The sequence below is a fragment of the Nelusetta ayraudi genome, unplaced genomic scaffold (assembly GCF_046127955.1).
Source record: "Nelusetta ayraudi isolate G7.1 ecotype Tasmania unplaced genomic scaffold, CSIRO-AGI_Nayr_v1 ptg000002l, whole genome shotgun sequence".
NCBI lineage: Eukaryota > Metazoa > Chordata > Actinopteri > Tetraodontiformes > Monacanthidae > Nelusetta > Nelusetta ayraudi.
In genome coordinates, this window is record NW_027466052.1 from 984,713 (window position 1) to 1,000,954 (window position 16,242).

Genomic DNA, 16,242 nt, shown 5'->3' on the forward strand with positions numbered 1-16,242 from the left:
CTACTATGTCATTTTATTCTGATTCTGTTTCTTAAGAAAACATATTTTCTCATAAAATTACTGAAAAAGAACTTTGCGGAAAAACGCACAGACACTAGAAGGCCACCCCTGGCTCGAAGCCATCACATGATTGGTTTGTGTAGAAAAGTTATAAACACTCTCCATCATCCGAACAATATCTTTTTGCGTTGTTCGTACGTTCGCCACAGGAAGCAGCTGCGCTGGGACAGTGTTTATGATTATTCACCCACAGCAGACAGACAGACGGTCCCATCTGCACCGCCAGGCCTCCCTCCCTCCCCGCTTTGTGGAAAGAAAAATATTTTTTATTTGTTGCCGCCATTTTTCAAAATGAGCATATCTGGAGTGATTCTGAATGGTTGAGCAGCTGAGAGTTGATGCTTCACTCGGGGCGGCAGCAGCAATCACAGCCCTTTTGCTTGCAGCACGCAGGGGTTGATTTTCTGCTGGTGTAACTGCAGCCAGCCCTCGTCCAAATGTGCCACCGCAAGGTTTTCATGTTAAAAGCTAAAAAATAATAACAATAAAATAAAGATGCCCACTACAGGAGAACTCTTGACAGTGATCGCCGACCACCGAAGGTCCAGATGAACAGGTGCTGTGCTCAAGTGTTCTTCTTCCACATGAGAACGCGGCTCCTCTGATGTGGTGGGCTGCTCTTCTGGCAGCTGACACTGACGCCCTCCCTCCCTCCGCGACTTGCTGGGAAGATAAGTATGTCAAGTGATCAAGAGTATCACATGCACATTAAAATGAATAAATAAATAAATAAATAAACCCTTCAGCGTATCCAGAGTTTGCACTCTGGCCTGTTGCTTTTCACGCAGGCAGGAACAGGACCGTACCACCAGGTCGGGCGTGGCGGGGGAGCGGGGTTGTTTCCTGCAGGGATGAGGCCTGATGAGGGAGGGGTGGTTGGGGGGGATCGTGAGGTTGGATCTTAATCCCACTGCCTTGGTTGTGGCACGGCCTCGGGATAAACTGACATGTCGGCTTTGGATATATGAAAATGCTACCTGGACTGTTGTAAAAAAAAAAAAGATTCTTCCAATATTCACATGCACCATTTGTTTTGGGCCGGTCTTGACTGAGGGAATGCCAACTCTGGTAAGAAAACCTTTGATTTTGATGAGATTTTTGCTATTTAATCTGCTGTCAAATGACAAAGGAATTGGGAGCTGACCGGACTCTGGAAAAAAAATATATGTATTTTCCAGCACTGATTTTTTCATGGTTTCTCTTCTAACCATTGGCCTAACATCTAAATGGGGCAAGGTTTCTTCTCAGCTATTAGTTTTCTCATTTATCACATTGAATTTTAATATTTTTAATGAAGCTGTCAATTTACTGAAGGTGACTAAAGGCATGAGAAAGGTGACTGTCCTTTCACTTGGTATGAAAATGCACGCACCATTCTGTCAGCTGTGTGCAATGGCAGTGTTTAGCGTATGTGGCTGCAAGGTTATTGCTGCTGCATGATGTACACAAGGTGTGTGAAATACTGTAGCAGCTCTTGCTTTTTTTGGGGGGGGGGGGGGGGAACTAAGTATTGACTATTTCACCTCGAAAGCATGCTGCTTTGCAATAGGTTAGAAGGTGAACTGCCAGCACAAATGAAAGAGAGCTGTCATTGACCTCTCGAGCTTACACAGGAGCTGGAAATCAGAAGGATCGTACAGTTCTGGAAGGTCACAATTTCTACTGACATCCCTTGTGATTACAATGTAGCAATGCAGGTGCTATTGCTGCTTCAACAGTTAAATGTTATATCAGGGGTCTCTGTGCCATTCAATGTGTTGAAAGACAGCAGAAAAGTGCAGGCATTATCCAGGGAATCGGGCCAAAGTTTAAAACTCTGAGCAAGCCGCAGAGGCCAGTGCAGCAGAGACACAAATGGACATTTTAAACCGTAAGAAAGGTCACTTGTCAACGTCGGACAGCTGTTTTGTAAAAGCCGCCGCAGAGGCCTCTGACGCTCACATTGATTCGGGAAGGCGGCCCGTGACCTCCTCACATTCGGCACCGGCAACAAACGCTGATGCGAGTCACACTTGGCTAGTCTGTTTTCATTACGGGGGTAAGAAGGTTGAAGACGATGCACTGTAAAACATCCACGGTGATCGATAAGTGACCGACGGGGGAGAAGGAAGGGCGGCTGAGGGGAAAAGAGAGACGCGGGCTGAGTGTTATGTAAGTGCCAGCTGTGAGGGTGAGAGCGCTGCAGCGGGATGATGAAAGCAACGCTCCCTGTCAGACACACAGAGCACCCGTCCTCAGGTCTTATGACTTGATCCCATGTGCAATTTCCTCCGTCCCGACGACAAACACCAACAGGAAAGAAATGAAAGATGAAATCACATGAAACAAAGCATCACTTTTGTCTTTTTGAAAACCCACACTTCTCTCACTCCTTCCACAACCGCCACACTCCTTAATCCAGCGGCACCATTGGTCACCTCTGTGGTTTACGTGCCGAAACAATGACGTGAGGCACCAAATGGGGGCAAAATGGAAAAAAAAAAAAATGCATTCTTAATCTGGATTACGTTACTGTGTTCATCATCCTGGATTCAAACCAAAGCAAACCAAGCATCCATTTGAAAAGAGATTTTTGATTATAGGGAGGAAAATGTATGAGGCTGCTCTACTTCTGTTCCCTGCAGAGAACATACGTCCCAAAAAGAAGAGAGTTCAGAGGTCACATTCATTTGGCTTCCTTTCCATTAAAACTATCCAAGCCAAATGGAAATTTCTCTGAAGATGACAATCCACTAAAACGTTTTAAATATTGCAATTTTAGTGTTGAAACATAATTTCCCACAACACCTGTAGTGGATTCTGTACTGCAGAGGATTTTAGTCGATCAACATTTCATTTGCTTCCGAATTTGGCAGTGGGAAAAGGTCGGAGCTCTTGGGAGAAACATTTTGGCAACACGCAATGTTTCTTCTGGTAAAAAAAAAAAAAAATGACACTGTGTTATGGCTGATTAAAGAAGTGCAAATTACTCCTCCAACATTTGAACTCCTTGACTCACTCACCTTTTTGCGTTGACTTTCTTTTCTCTTGTGGGAGCTACGTTAAGTCCTGCCTGGTGGTTTCCTCAGTGATTTGAACTTCCTGCTCGAGGCGAACTTGCTCCTGTATGACCACTATCTCACAGGAGGATAATGTTAGCAAAGTTAGCATGATGTTATTCTACTTTTTTGACATTTGCTGCTATCTTTCTGTCATTTTGTACTGTTTGCTTTTCCTGCCATCCATTTTCTTTGTGAACAGCTTGTTGAAATTTAATGAAGGAACTACAAACTGATATTTTACAAGTGATGGACAGAATTTGAAAAATGTGCACATTTTACAGCTTGACAATGAGGAAGGAATAATTTGCAGAAGATGTGTTTTATATGGACTTTTCTGATTTAAAACACCAACATTTCTTATCGCTAAACTACAGATGGTACACGCAGCTTCACGCTAATGGCTCCTTGATTTTCTTAGAAAACGTGCTTGCCTTCCATCATGCCAATAACCCCTGAGACAGACGGTACAAAACGCTAGAGCATAATGCTGAGTGTATATTTCTGTTTTGCTGTCCCGGCCCCTGGTGACTTTAAAACCTTGTGTTGTGTGACTGTGTCACTGTTGCTTCAGCGGTGTGTGATGGATCAAAATGGCGTTGGAGCATGTGAGCGGCGAGACGATGAGATTATCTGGCTGTGTGGAAGGACACGCAGCCTACAGGGAGAGACTCCTCTTGCCTAATGGCACCAGACAAGAATGATATGCTACACTTGCGTCTGTGCGTCCTTTTCGGGGCAGAAATAAATAACACTGGATTCATTAGATTGACATTGAGGGAGCTAAAGACGCGACAGCGAGAAGATGGTGTGCAGGGGTGGATATCAGAAAGGAGATTGCGGTGGCTTGCTTTTCTTTACGTGATGTGTTCGAGGCATAGCATGGTTCGTCTCAAAGTTTTTGCCAACCTTTTCAGTTACAAAACAAATCTTGATGTTCCCTTAGAGTTTCTTTTTGTTCAGAAGTGCTTTAAGTTTGCAAGACATTCCCAGACCAACTGTCCTACAAGTGCATTCTTGTCATGCTGATCTAAGTTTTTGTGATGTTCTTCTGTCGTTCCCATTCAGGTCCGGCATGCAGAACCTTGCAAATCAGGGAAGACAGTAGTCCTCTCCTGCAACCATTGAGGCCTTAACTCACGCACAGAGGCTCAATAGAACACTGAGCTTCACCACCGAACCTGCAGCTGAGCTTTGACACCTGAAATCCCGGCACAACTCACGGCTCCTTCAGAGGATTATGCCATTATAGCCGACAAGTTGAGCTCCTTCAGAGTACGACGACTACAGAGCAAAGTCAGTCCTGCTCCCCCTTGCGCTCGGCAGCAACCATGAATGACCCCTACCAGAACAACGTGAACCAGCAGATGACAGAGGGTGGAGAGTACACCTACACCCAGGACGGAGGAGGTCAGGATGGCTACCCCTACCAGACAGACTACCCTCCGCAAGAGGAGGACGCCCGCAGCGACGACACAGAGGGCGCGGACGCAGACGATCAGATGTATGAGGGCGAGTACCAGGGCATCCCCCACCCCGATGAGATCAAGGAGGCGCGCCGCGCCGCCCGCCTAGAGGCCAAGAGGAAAGCGCGAATGGCCGCCCAGCAGGAGGATGAAGAGGAGAACCTGCCGGATCAGTATGAGGCCATCATGGAGGACTGCGGCCACGGACGCTTCCAGTGGATGCTGTTCCTGGTGCTGGGCCTGGCGCTGATGGCCGACGGCGTGGATAGCTTCGTGGTGGGATTTGTGATGCCGAGCGCAGAGAAAGACATGTGCATATCCAACGCCGACAAAGGCCTGATGGGTAAGTGAGGGGGAAGGGCCGGGGAACACGAGCCGAGGTTTCTGGTCAAGCTTTCTTTCGGGCCGCAGATAGGGTTGCCACCTCATAGACTTTCAAATCCGGGACATCTCGGGGGGGGGGATCTCTCAAGTCAGTCGACGGGGGGGCGGAGGCGTCCCCTAAATATTCGGGACAAAGTGAAGTGCATCCCGTATCAGTTCATTACGGGACAAGTTTTTTAGTTGCCAAATACGGGGTAATCGCGTATTTTACGGGAGGGTTGGCAACCCTGTCTAGACCACAGACAGAAATCAAATGAGGTTTTGTCATTTTCCCTAAAAAACGGGACAAATTGTGTCCCGAGAGAGATTTTATTTTTCCCGGGACAGGTGGTGAAAAAAGAGAACAATTCTGGGGAAAAACGGGACGGGTGGCAACCCTAGCCGCGAGGTGCGACTCCGCTGTGGAAAAGCAGAGTGTGACGATCCAGAAAATGAGCGTGAAAAAGCGGACACTTGCCGCTGCACACTTGTAGCCTTGCCAGGGTGGTGCGATGGGGTAACACAAGTGTTCACTGGCTGGCCGAAGTTGTCACAGCAGTGTTTCATGTCTTTTTGTAAGTTGCTAAATTAAAAAATAAATAAATAGAGGAAGGCAATTTGATTTGGAACAGCACCGTCAAGGTTGGAGTTGTAGCACACTTTAGAATAACTGTACTGTGCCGACAGAGCTGCAAAAAGTGGGACACACAACTTTAAATGCAAGATTTGATTTTCCCATCAAATATCTCTAAATATGAATTGCAGCCACAAGCAAAAGCTTTTAATTCTTAATTACTGAATTGTAACGGCGCAAATAAAGCAAGGCCAAATTCATTTCAACATTGCTAGCAGCGTTGCATGTATTGTACCGAGGCCAGAATGCTGCACACGAGAGAATTTCTAGCCAAACGCTAACCTTGCTAGCAGGCAAACTGAGGTTTACAATGAGCTTGGTGTTCTTTGGACACAATCTCAAGACAGAAATTTGAATGTATCCAAATGAGACCAACTGTCATGAAGCAATGCAGCCTGCTCAAAACTGCTAAAGTCTGATTTGGCAAATAGATCACAGCGTCTGAGAAGCCTACGAGAGCTTGCTTAATATGAACTAATCACCAGTGTTGTTCCACGAGTTCCCATCTCCCCTCACAGAGGAACAACTCATCACTGAAATGATCTTCTGTTGCGCTTGGTTGGTGTCCTAATGGGACACGGTTTCACACCAATGCACTGGACAGAAATCTCCCCCCGTCTCTGGGACAAATTATAGTAAAAAGCTCAGATCTGCCCGGGCAGATGCAAAACATAACTAACTTTGTCTGCAATAAGGGAATATGGGTTCGATGTGAGGCACCAGACTGAGTCAGTGAACTGTGAGCCTTGGCACGGCTACTGAAGGGTCTGGAAGATGACTTTCGGGACAGCACGCCACATGTTGTCTAATCGTTTAATAGTGTTAGATGCCCAAGAGAGACACAATGACTTGAAAGTCGCCCAAAAACAAAAAGCTGCTGTCGCTAAATTACCCGTAAAATCCACATCTTGCAAAATATTGAACCCCGGCCGTAAACAGAGCCAAAAACAAAATAGTGGCATTAGTATGCAACAGAGGGGCGAACTCACTGGAAAAAAAAACATACCTGGAAAAATCTTCGCTCCCCCACTTCTTGAGCAGCCTTCACCTTATTTCCCAGGTCTCGTGTGAAACCAGACGCCTTGGCAGATTGCACATCGCTCATTTCATCCTAACAACAGGCTCCTGGGATGAGGCTCTGCGAGAGATGGATGAGGGAACCTGTCTGCGATTGTATTCCGAGTGTGTTCCCGGGCTAATATGGAGCATGTTGCGGCAGTCAGAGAGCCCGGTGGCCTGCAGCGCACCGAGCAGAGCTGTCAGATACGCTTCAGGCCTCTGACAGCCTGGCGGTAGCAGGGAGGAAGGCCTGGCGAAAATGAACTCACAGCGACGGTGCGGAGTGGGAAGTGGGATCATTGGCTGAGAATGTGAAGTAGACCTGGAGAATGATTCTATCGGATTCGTGCTCATGCATCGCTTCTGCAGACTGCAGGGCAGCACAAATGTGTTTAATCCTAACCTCTTTGTCCGGGACACCAGGCAGACTCCCAAAACTGTTATTTGCAAGTGGAGGATGAATGTTGTGTTAACTCTGATGATGCCATTACTGTTTAATGTATAGAAAACAATAGGGAGGCGCTGGGAGACACAATGCTGAGGACAAAGAAGGGAAAGTTGTTTTGCTGTTTTCTGGTTTTACATATTTGGCTTAATTTGTTTCAACATCCTTAAGAAACTGAGCTATTTTTGTTTCTTCGCTGCAGCAGCTCTTTTATTGGCATCTTACCCTTTTTTTTATAGGATCTAAGACGCTTTCCCCCCTTTCCATTTCTCCTCAAGTAAAATAAAAGCAGTTGTACTGCTTATGCCAAGCACCCTTTTGACCAAAATGAAGGGTTGAGGAGCTTGTTATGGATGGATATTCTTACCCAATCTCATCCTGACAAGCACTGTCCTGTAATATCACCTCTTGGCTCTAGGGGCCACAATAAAAACAGCTGTATGTGTGTCTAAATAAAGAAGGTCATGTTTCTACCACGGCCAAAACAGGACAAACAGCAGAACATGCTACTAGAAAACAGGCTAGAATACATTTTCAACTCTCGCTTTTTCTCAATAAATGACACAATTCCCTGTAAAAATGTAACTTGGGCTAAATGATTGACTGGAAATGCACAGGCAACACAAGAAGATGCAGGGAAACTACATCATGAAAGTCTGTTTATAGCCAATTTTAGTTTATATCACTAAACTAGCTAGCAAGCTATGATGCCAAAATGCAATTTCTAAGCTAACGAGAAGGGACAGTTTTCACCATGAATGCTTGTCAGCTTAGACTCAAAGAGCTCCCCAATAAATTCAGCCATCATTCGACATTTTTGAATGCAGTTTGTGTAAATGCTGGTCTCTCCGATTCTGGTTAATCCAGACTGTACGTTGTGCTCGAAGAAGAGCGATGCACAGCTAACAGCTGAAGCATTCTGCATTCTCAACAGCACGCGTAAAATGGAACACACCACGAGTCTTTATATTTCCGTGAATATTTTAACAAGATGCGGCTTTAACACCAAATCAACCTAGCGTTATTAAATGAGTTCGTTATGTTTTGACTCTATTAGCTACGCTGCAGTCGCACAAGGGGAAAGACTAGATTAGCATTTGCTCACACGTGGCATATGTTCAGGGACTCTCATAGTCTCCATTATCTGGAAAAGTTTATTTATTAACACCCTTTGCACAGTTCAAATTGAAGAGAACTCTCCCCTTCCAGAGACGCCCAAGGACACTGAAGCAGGCAGGCAGGAGCTTGTTGCTGGAGGGCTTGATCCCAGGCCTACACCTGAAGGACGGCCTCTCTTAATCACAAGGCCACCGTGTCAAACCTGTCAATGTTTATTTCCCAGACATAAACACGTCCTTAAGAGGCAACGGGGGCGCGATGATGCCGGGTGACATGTTCCCTCGACTCCTCCCCGCCTCCTCCCGCTGCACGCCGGGCGCGCACTCTCTCGTGAATGGGTGCGGCCTGTGCGAGCTTGGCGTGTGGAGCGCGCCGACCATTTGGAGCGCCGCGTAATCCACAGGGACGGTGCACACTGCGGCTCCACATGCTGTTAAGCTGCTTACTCCCGCTGTAATTAGGGCTGTGTGTAGTAAAAACACAGGGCAGGCAGGAGGTATGCGCCCAGTGGTTTTGCACAACACGGACGAGGAGGTCGGGGCCGCGGGGTTGCAGGTTAGCATCCCGATGATGAAAGCGGGGCGGGTTATTACTTTTGCCCACTGACTCACGGAGAATGCACAGAGTAATCATCATAATGCAAAGGACTGGCGTGTCACACGCCAACGAAGGAAGAAGGAAAAAGTGACTGGGCCTTCTGCCTGGTGCAAGATGTCTGACTCCCACCATGAAAATGGCAAACAAGAAAGCCGTGATAGCAGAAAAAAAAAAAAAAGCGTGTGAGAGAGGGAGAGAGAGAGGGAGAGAGAGAATAAAAAAAAAAAAAGAAAAAGTCGACAGGAGCACTGCATGTGAGAAAAGCTGAAAACCAAAGTTAAAAATACAGAAAATTGAGGAAGCGATGGAGACTTGGCCGCCTTGAAAATCATCGTGACCTTTATTTCACAGTCTTTCCTGGGAAGAAATGGTATTACCAGTCGAGATGATGATCAGAGCATGCAGGGAGAGATACGTCTCACCTCGAAAACATCAGAAAATGCACTCAAAGCTCACCTAATACAAGGGTAAAGGCTGCCCCCTAGTGGCCATAAAGTGTTTCGTTCCCTTTCCAATTCCTGTTTTCTTAGTTCCTCCTCGCGTGCAGTGGCTCTGATGTGCCAATGTGCGTAGTTGCTGGTTAACGACAGCTGTTTGTGTGTGTGCCCGCAGGTCTGCTGGTGTATGTGGCCATGATGGTCGGTGCGCTGGTGTGGGGGGGCCTGTGCGACAAGATGGGCCGGAGGAAGTGTCTCATCTACGTCCTCACCATCGACCTGATCTTCTCCTTCCTGTCCTGCTTCGCTCAGGGATATGGCTTCTTCCTCTTCTTCCGGTTCTGCTCCGGTTTTGGGTGAGACGAACTTTGGCGCCCAAAGTCACGTTATTCATGAGATGTCAAAAGACTCCAGCGGGAATGAGGTTTGATGAGTGGCATAAATCTTTAGCAGCAGCCTGAAGACTAAGGAAAAAGCTTGAAAAGTCCTTTTTTTTTTTTTTTTTTAAATAAAAAAAATAAATACTCCAGGCTACTGGTGGACTATTGCCTTATCATCAGAGTTTTTTTTTTTTTTTTTTTGAACAGTTGCAATTAAACAAGCGAACAGTTTTCCGTGTCAGGTTTTAATTTGAGTTTTACTGCAGGCCCCCTGCTGTCGTGAGCACCTCAGCGCTGTGCTGCAGATTGATTTTGTATTTTCCAGAGACACATTTCCTTTGATAACGATTGCACTGTGACTGCAATATTGATATCAAGGCACTATTTTTTTCCCCTTTGTTTGTTTGTTTAGTTCATTTCTGCCGCCAAGAAAAAAATCCACATCACGCACAAAATTAACACTTTTAAAATTGTTTGTTTTGTTTTTTTTGGTTAAGAATCGTGGCTGTTCTCTTGGCTTCAAAACACAAAAACTAATATGAATCTATTGCTATTTTGTCATCTGATGTTTAGAGAGGGGGTTAGATCTAGCTAGCTAGCTAGCAAGCAAGCTATCTATCGATCGATCCATCTAGCTAGCTAGCTAGCTAGCTATCTGTAAGTATGTAAATGAAGAATATTACTAGGAACCTAAAGGTACCTTTTTGTTGATTACTTTCTTTGTTTGGCCATTGACTTGTTGTTTGCCAGTATTGGTGGGTCCATCCCCATCGTCTACACCTACTTCACCGAGTTCCTGCAGATGGATAAACGAGGAGAACATCTCAGTTGGCTCTGCATGTTTTGGATGTTGGGAGGCTTGTACGCTTCCTTCACCGCCTGGGGCATCATCCCTCACTATGGTAACACACACATGCACACGCACACGGACACACGCCCAAGCACACACACTGTTCTGCATAACCAGACAGAAGAAGAAAAAAACTTGCACTTTGATTTCATTAAACTTGTAAGAAACCAAAGAGTTTGTATTGAACTATGGGAAAATCTTGCCACTGTGACGGTAATGTAATTCTTTGTGAAGTGGAGTTTATTTGAACTACACAAATATGGAAATATGTTTGAATTCTTTAAAGATCCCATTTATGCCATATTATCCAAATTTTCAGATCTTTATTTTTCATCCTAGATGCCTGTGGAGCAGCTTTTCATATTAAAATTACCCATAAAAATTCCACAGATCTACAGGAAACTGCATATTTAGCCCTCATGTTCCCATTTGAACTTCCGCATGAATACCGATACCGTTCAAGATACTTTTTTTAACCAATAAAACATGTCAAATAATGAATATTTTAACAAATATTTTAGATTATATTCTGCTTTTTTCCTCTATGAAGTGCAGAACATGCATCGTTCTGATTTTGGCTCCCGTCTGCTCAGTCAAGTCACTGCATGACAAAAGAGCAAAGCAGGCGGAAGGGGAGGAGCAGATTGTGCAATGCAAGATTGGAGAGGACTCTTGTTTTCCCGGACGTATAGTAGCTATTCGCTGATTAAAACAAGAACTGATGCCATCCCGCCAGTATAGAGCTGATACCCTGACCAATGTTGAGATTGATGTTATCAAAATCTGGACTGATCCTTCCACCACTGGCAGAAGTGTTAGCTTTATAGGATAGGTACTTGTGAAGAGTGAATGTGCTTTGACATGTCAAAAGCGGGCTGGTGTCCAGACCTGTGTTCTAGGAGCTGTGCGCATTTTCAAATGTGAGGTGAGGAAAAGACATTGAGAATGGAAGAATGGTATTTTTGGTTCTTTCATTGGCAGACTAGAGACATAAGTCATTGCTAGAAAGCAGTTGTAAAGTATATTTTGAATTGTATCTTTGTATTACAAGTTATATGGTACACGTAATAACTGTACAAGACACATAAAAAAAAAAAAAAAAAAATCATAACTAAAGCTAAAGAAAAAGGCCTGACATAAAGTGACTTGAACTTTGCTGTATGCCGCTTAAATGGGTTAAGTCTTAACACTCTGCGTTCTATCTGACTTTTCAGGCTGGGGTTTTGCCATCGGCTCAGAGTTCCAGATGCACAGCTGGAGGTTGTTCATATTCGTATGCCTGTTTCCTGCTCTGGCCGCACTTGTCGGACTCGTCTTCATGCCCGAGAGTCCTCGGTTCCTGCTGGAGGTTAGATCCTTGATCAAGAACTCCCAGTGCTGAAACACGCACCATGATGCTGCTGGATCGTTTTCCAACCACCGCTGAGACACACTCAAAAATATGGCCTCGGTTTGAAGCGCAAAACAATCCCACTGTCTGATTGGTTAAAAAAGTTGAGTCGCCATCCACCGTAGTAACATCCTACTGCTGGGTAAACATAGCAAAGGGCTGCCAAGGCGCCACCAGGGCAGCACACATCCCCATTTCAATACATTGTTAAACCGACATGAGGAGTCACACGCCCCCACAATTCTTCCTCTCTGTCTGACACGGAGCAAGAAGACCTCAAGGTTACTGCATCTGGCTGCATGTGCAAACTATAAATCCCTGAGAGGCTTGTGTTCTTTTTTTTTTCTTTTTTTTTTTTCTATCAGAGTGCCCGACACGATGAGGCGTGGATGATCCTGCGGCAAGTTCACGACACCAACTGGAAGGCCAAGGGGGAGCCGGAAAGAGTCTTCACAGTAATTATTATTCTAATCTGCCCAACACATGCAACTATAGAGGCAATCACACCCGACGACCAAACACTGTAAAATATCAACGGACACAACCAGAGCCTGGTCCTGCAGGCAGGGGAGACCTGCGTACCAAAGTCCCTCTTTCTGAAATACATGGAAATAACTGATTGCAGTGCTATTGTTGCATAAACACACACTGCAGCAAAGAAGCATATAGAGTTTAACATAAGCTTTTTAGTAGGCCCCTGCATCTTAGCTCCAAAAATTCAAGGAAGCAGATTTCATTGCATTTTTGTTCACCTCTAATCATCCCTGTGTAGGATTATAAGGCACTTTACTGTACACTGGCATTACGGGTAGAATAGAAAGATTTGCTATGAATCACGTTTCAGGTCAGAGTCGTCCTTGTCTGCCATTTTAAAGGCGTTTAGTTTTGTGTTGCGGCCTATGTGGAAAATGCTTTTAGGGCCCATGGGATTTTTTTGCTTCAGTACCTCGTGTGGCCACTGGGAAAAATCGGCCCGCCACCATATTGCCAGACCGGTATCCAGTTCTTATAGCACGTCCGTCAATCAATCAAGGGCAGCAACAAAAAAAAGCGGGAACAGGAAGTAAAGCACAGAGAATATACGTAGAGACAGGAGAGTCAAAAATAATACAGGACACACTAAACAACAGAACATATGACAGAAAGCTCTGAAGATTAAACTAAACTTTGGATAATGTTTGAAACGAGGACTAACTTGGTGCTCCCGCCTCTGTTTGAAGGTGACCAACATTAAGACTCCGCAAACTCAGGAAGACGAGTTCATCGAGATTCAGAGCGACACTGGGACGGCCTTCCAGCGCTGGACGGTCAGACACATGACCATGCTGCAGCAGGTCAGCGCACAAGTTTTTTTTCTCAATGTAGCAAAGTAGAGCAATGTAGAATTGAAACGTACAACAGATTTGCTTTTGTTCTGTTTTTTGTTAAAGTTCTTGTAACCATTGGAAATGTTCTCGCTCTGTGTTTCTCTCAGGTGATGGCCAACGTGATGTCGCTGTCAGCCCCAGAGCTCCGACTGCAAGGCCTCCTACTGGTTATTGTCTGGTTCTGCTTGGCCTTCAGGTAACAGCAGTAATATTTAGACTGTTGAAATTCAAAGGAGGAGGGAATCAAGCAAATATATTGATGTACTTTCTGATAAACAACAGACAATGTTTAAAGAACTTCTGGAATTAAACACTTTTTACATTAAATTAAAACCAGTACCATAATTAGCAATATTCTTTCCGACCACTAGATGGTGGTAAGAAAGACCCAGGCCTCTGAAGTTTTGCTTTCTCATCAGTAACCAGGAAAAATAGAGGCAATAGCGGAAGGCCATCGTCGTTTCCATGTCATTTTAACCGGAGCCGATTTCTTTGTGCCTTCCTCAGTTACCACGGACTGGGCGTGTGGTTCCCAGACATGATCAAGTACATGCAGTACGAGGAGTACGAGTCCAAAGTACGAGTGTTCCACCGGGAACGAGTGGAGCGTTTCCACTTCAACTTCTCCCTGGTCAATCAGGTCCACCGCGAGGGGGAGTACATTCACGACAAGTACGTCTCATCGGCAGGTCGGTGTTCGGCGATCAGCGCCACGTGACGCCGGTGGGGCTGACGTGAATTTCTTTGCATTCAGGTTTGCCAACATCGAGATAAAATCCGTCAAGTTCGAGAACTCCCTGTTCGAGAACTGTTACTTTGAGGACATCAAGTCGACAAACACCTTCTTTGAGAACTGCACCATCAAAAACACCGTCTTTTACAACACAGGTGAGATGAAAGAGAAGTAATAACTTTCCCTTTTCTCGTAACATCCCTCCAGTTTCCACATCTGTAAAGAGAATATTAATGGTATAAAATATATATTAAAGCCTTGACGCTGCCCTAGAACAATCAGCGTTTACAATATTTATCCTCCAGCAGTTGGAGGAAGTAAATCATCTTTGCCAAGATTACAAAATATAAAAAACATGGAGCCAGCCTTCATTGCCTTCATGTTCTCTGCAGACCTCTGGCAGGAGAAATTCAAAAATTGCCAGATGGAGAACACCACCTTCCTCCACCCGAAGAAAGGCTGCCATCTGAACTTCCAGGAGGAGAACGACATTGTCATCTACATGGTGTCTTTCCTGGGGAGTTTAGCTGTGCTGCCTGGCAACATCATCTCAGCGCTGTTCATGGATAAAATAGGGAGAATCAGAATAATAGGTGGGATCCCAAGTACAAGTGTCGGAAGTGTCGGAATCTCTGCAGAACTAGATTCATTTCTCTTTGCCTTGTCATCGTCTTTGTTTTCCTAGGCGGTTCTATGTTGGCATCGTCCGCCTGCACTTTCCTGTTGCTGCTCAGTTTCAGCCAAGGCGCCGTAATATGTTGGCAGTGTCTCTTCTACGGCGCCAGTGTGGCGGCCTGGAATGGTCTGGAGGTCATTTCTGTGGAACTGTACCCCTCGTCCAAAAGGTACAGTGAACTAATTCAAGGTTCAAGTTTGCACTCGTCAGTCTGCATAAACACCCCAAAAAGATTCTAATAAATGCATACATATTTGAATTTTTTGTGTATATTATATCTTATTATTTTATATTTTATACACTATTTGTCTCTGTAATGGTAGGAACTACATAACATCACTTTGTCATACGAATAGATGGAACATTTTTGAAAAGAAATTATGCTGTGTCCTTCCAAATAGCACATTTATATGCTGAGAACTCTTTTAAACGTTTACATTAATATGTAGATATGCAGTGTCCACATTCACTGAATATAGAGTTTATTGAGCGTCCTCTCAATAGCCGACAAGGGAGCCAAGCCGGATCTCAAAATATTCCAACCGTTGCTCTGTCTTCTCTTATTATAGTTATTTTTACCCCTGTGTTTAAATGTGCTTCAAGAGATAGCGGCTTGCAAGCGCACCTTCTCTGTGGGAGCGTTCACGTCAGCAATCAGAAGTCAGGATGGATGTTAATGCCACAGCTGAACTCAGTCATGACAGCAGTCTTTTCCTGCCAGCACACTCTGGCCTCTTGCTGCTTTTTTGTGCAAATAAATTATTACCATTGCAAGTATTTTTGCTCTTTCTTGAAAAAGCGAGAGAGAGAAAAATGACAAGAAAGAAATGAGAGAGAGAGAGAAATGACAAGAAAAATGACTGAAAACTCATACTTTTCACAAAGTATGAGTTTCACAAAGCCTGTGTGCAAAACCTTGTGCTGAACTCTCTTCCTCCCTGCGGACCTTTGCAGAGGCACGGCGTTCGGCATCCTCAACGGCGTCAGCAAGCTTGCCGCCATCATCGCCAGCTTCATCTTCGCCGCCTTCATCGGCGTCACCAAGATCATCCCCATCTTCCTGGCCTTTGCCGCGCTGGTCTGCGGAGGCCTGGTGGCGCTCAAGCTGCCCGAAACGCGGGAGAAAATCCTCTCCTGAGAAGCCAAACTGCCTCCAGGCCACGGCCATGGTTATAGTGAGGACGTGGGTGCTTACTTGGGGGTAAGGGGGTGCGGGGGGGGGGGGGGGGGGGGGGGAGGAGGAAGGTGGGAGAAGGTGGGAGAAGGTGGGAGAAGAGACCATGACGTAATAGCTGGGATTTCATGTCTAACCATGGTTGTGTGATACAGTAAAAAAAAAAAAAAAAAAAAAAAAATCATTGAGAAAAACCCGTCTGGTGGCCTATGTGAACGTCTGTAAACTCCCCAGGCTGCCCAACATTTATGTCACATCCTAGAGTTAAATTAATGTCTGTTTATTTCCATCTTCCTAATTAATCCTCTTTTTTTCCAACACACACACACACACACACACACACACACACACACTGTTGCACCACAGCAGCAATTGTTTTGTCTGAGGTTTGTGTTTAAAGAAAGAGTACTAACGAGGTGAAAATGTGTCTGTGCTTGAGAGGTGATGTAGTTCC

At 45.2% G+C, this 16,242-nt stretch overlaps 1 protein-coding gene across 1 annotated transcript; it reads left to right on the forward strand.

Moving 5' to 3' along the window:
• The first annotated feature begins 991 nt into the window (after positions 1-991).
• Positions 992-15,793, forward strand: sv2ba (synaptic vesicle glycoprotein 2Ba). Its single transcript, XM_076025442.1, has 13 exons — positions 992-1,128; positions 4,167-4,907; positions 9,394-9,574; positions 10,349-10,500; positions 11,663-11,796; positions 12,204-12,293; positions 13,059-13,172; positions 13,313-13,401; positions 13,713-13,877; positions 13,960-14,093; positions 14,331-14,531; positions 14,624-14,783; positions 15,569-15,793. The coding sequence occupies exons 2-13, from the start codon at positions 4,430-4,432 to the stop codon at positions 15,750-15,752; spliced, it is 2,082 nt and encodes a 693-aa protein (XP_075881557.1). The 5' UTR covers positions 992-1,128; positions 4,167-4,429; the 3' UTR covers positions 15,753-15,793.
• Positions 15,794-16,242: the final 449 nt, after the last annotated feature.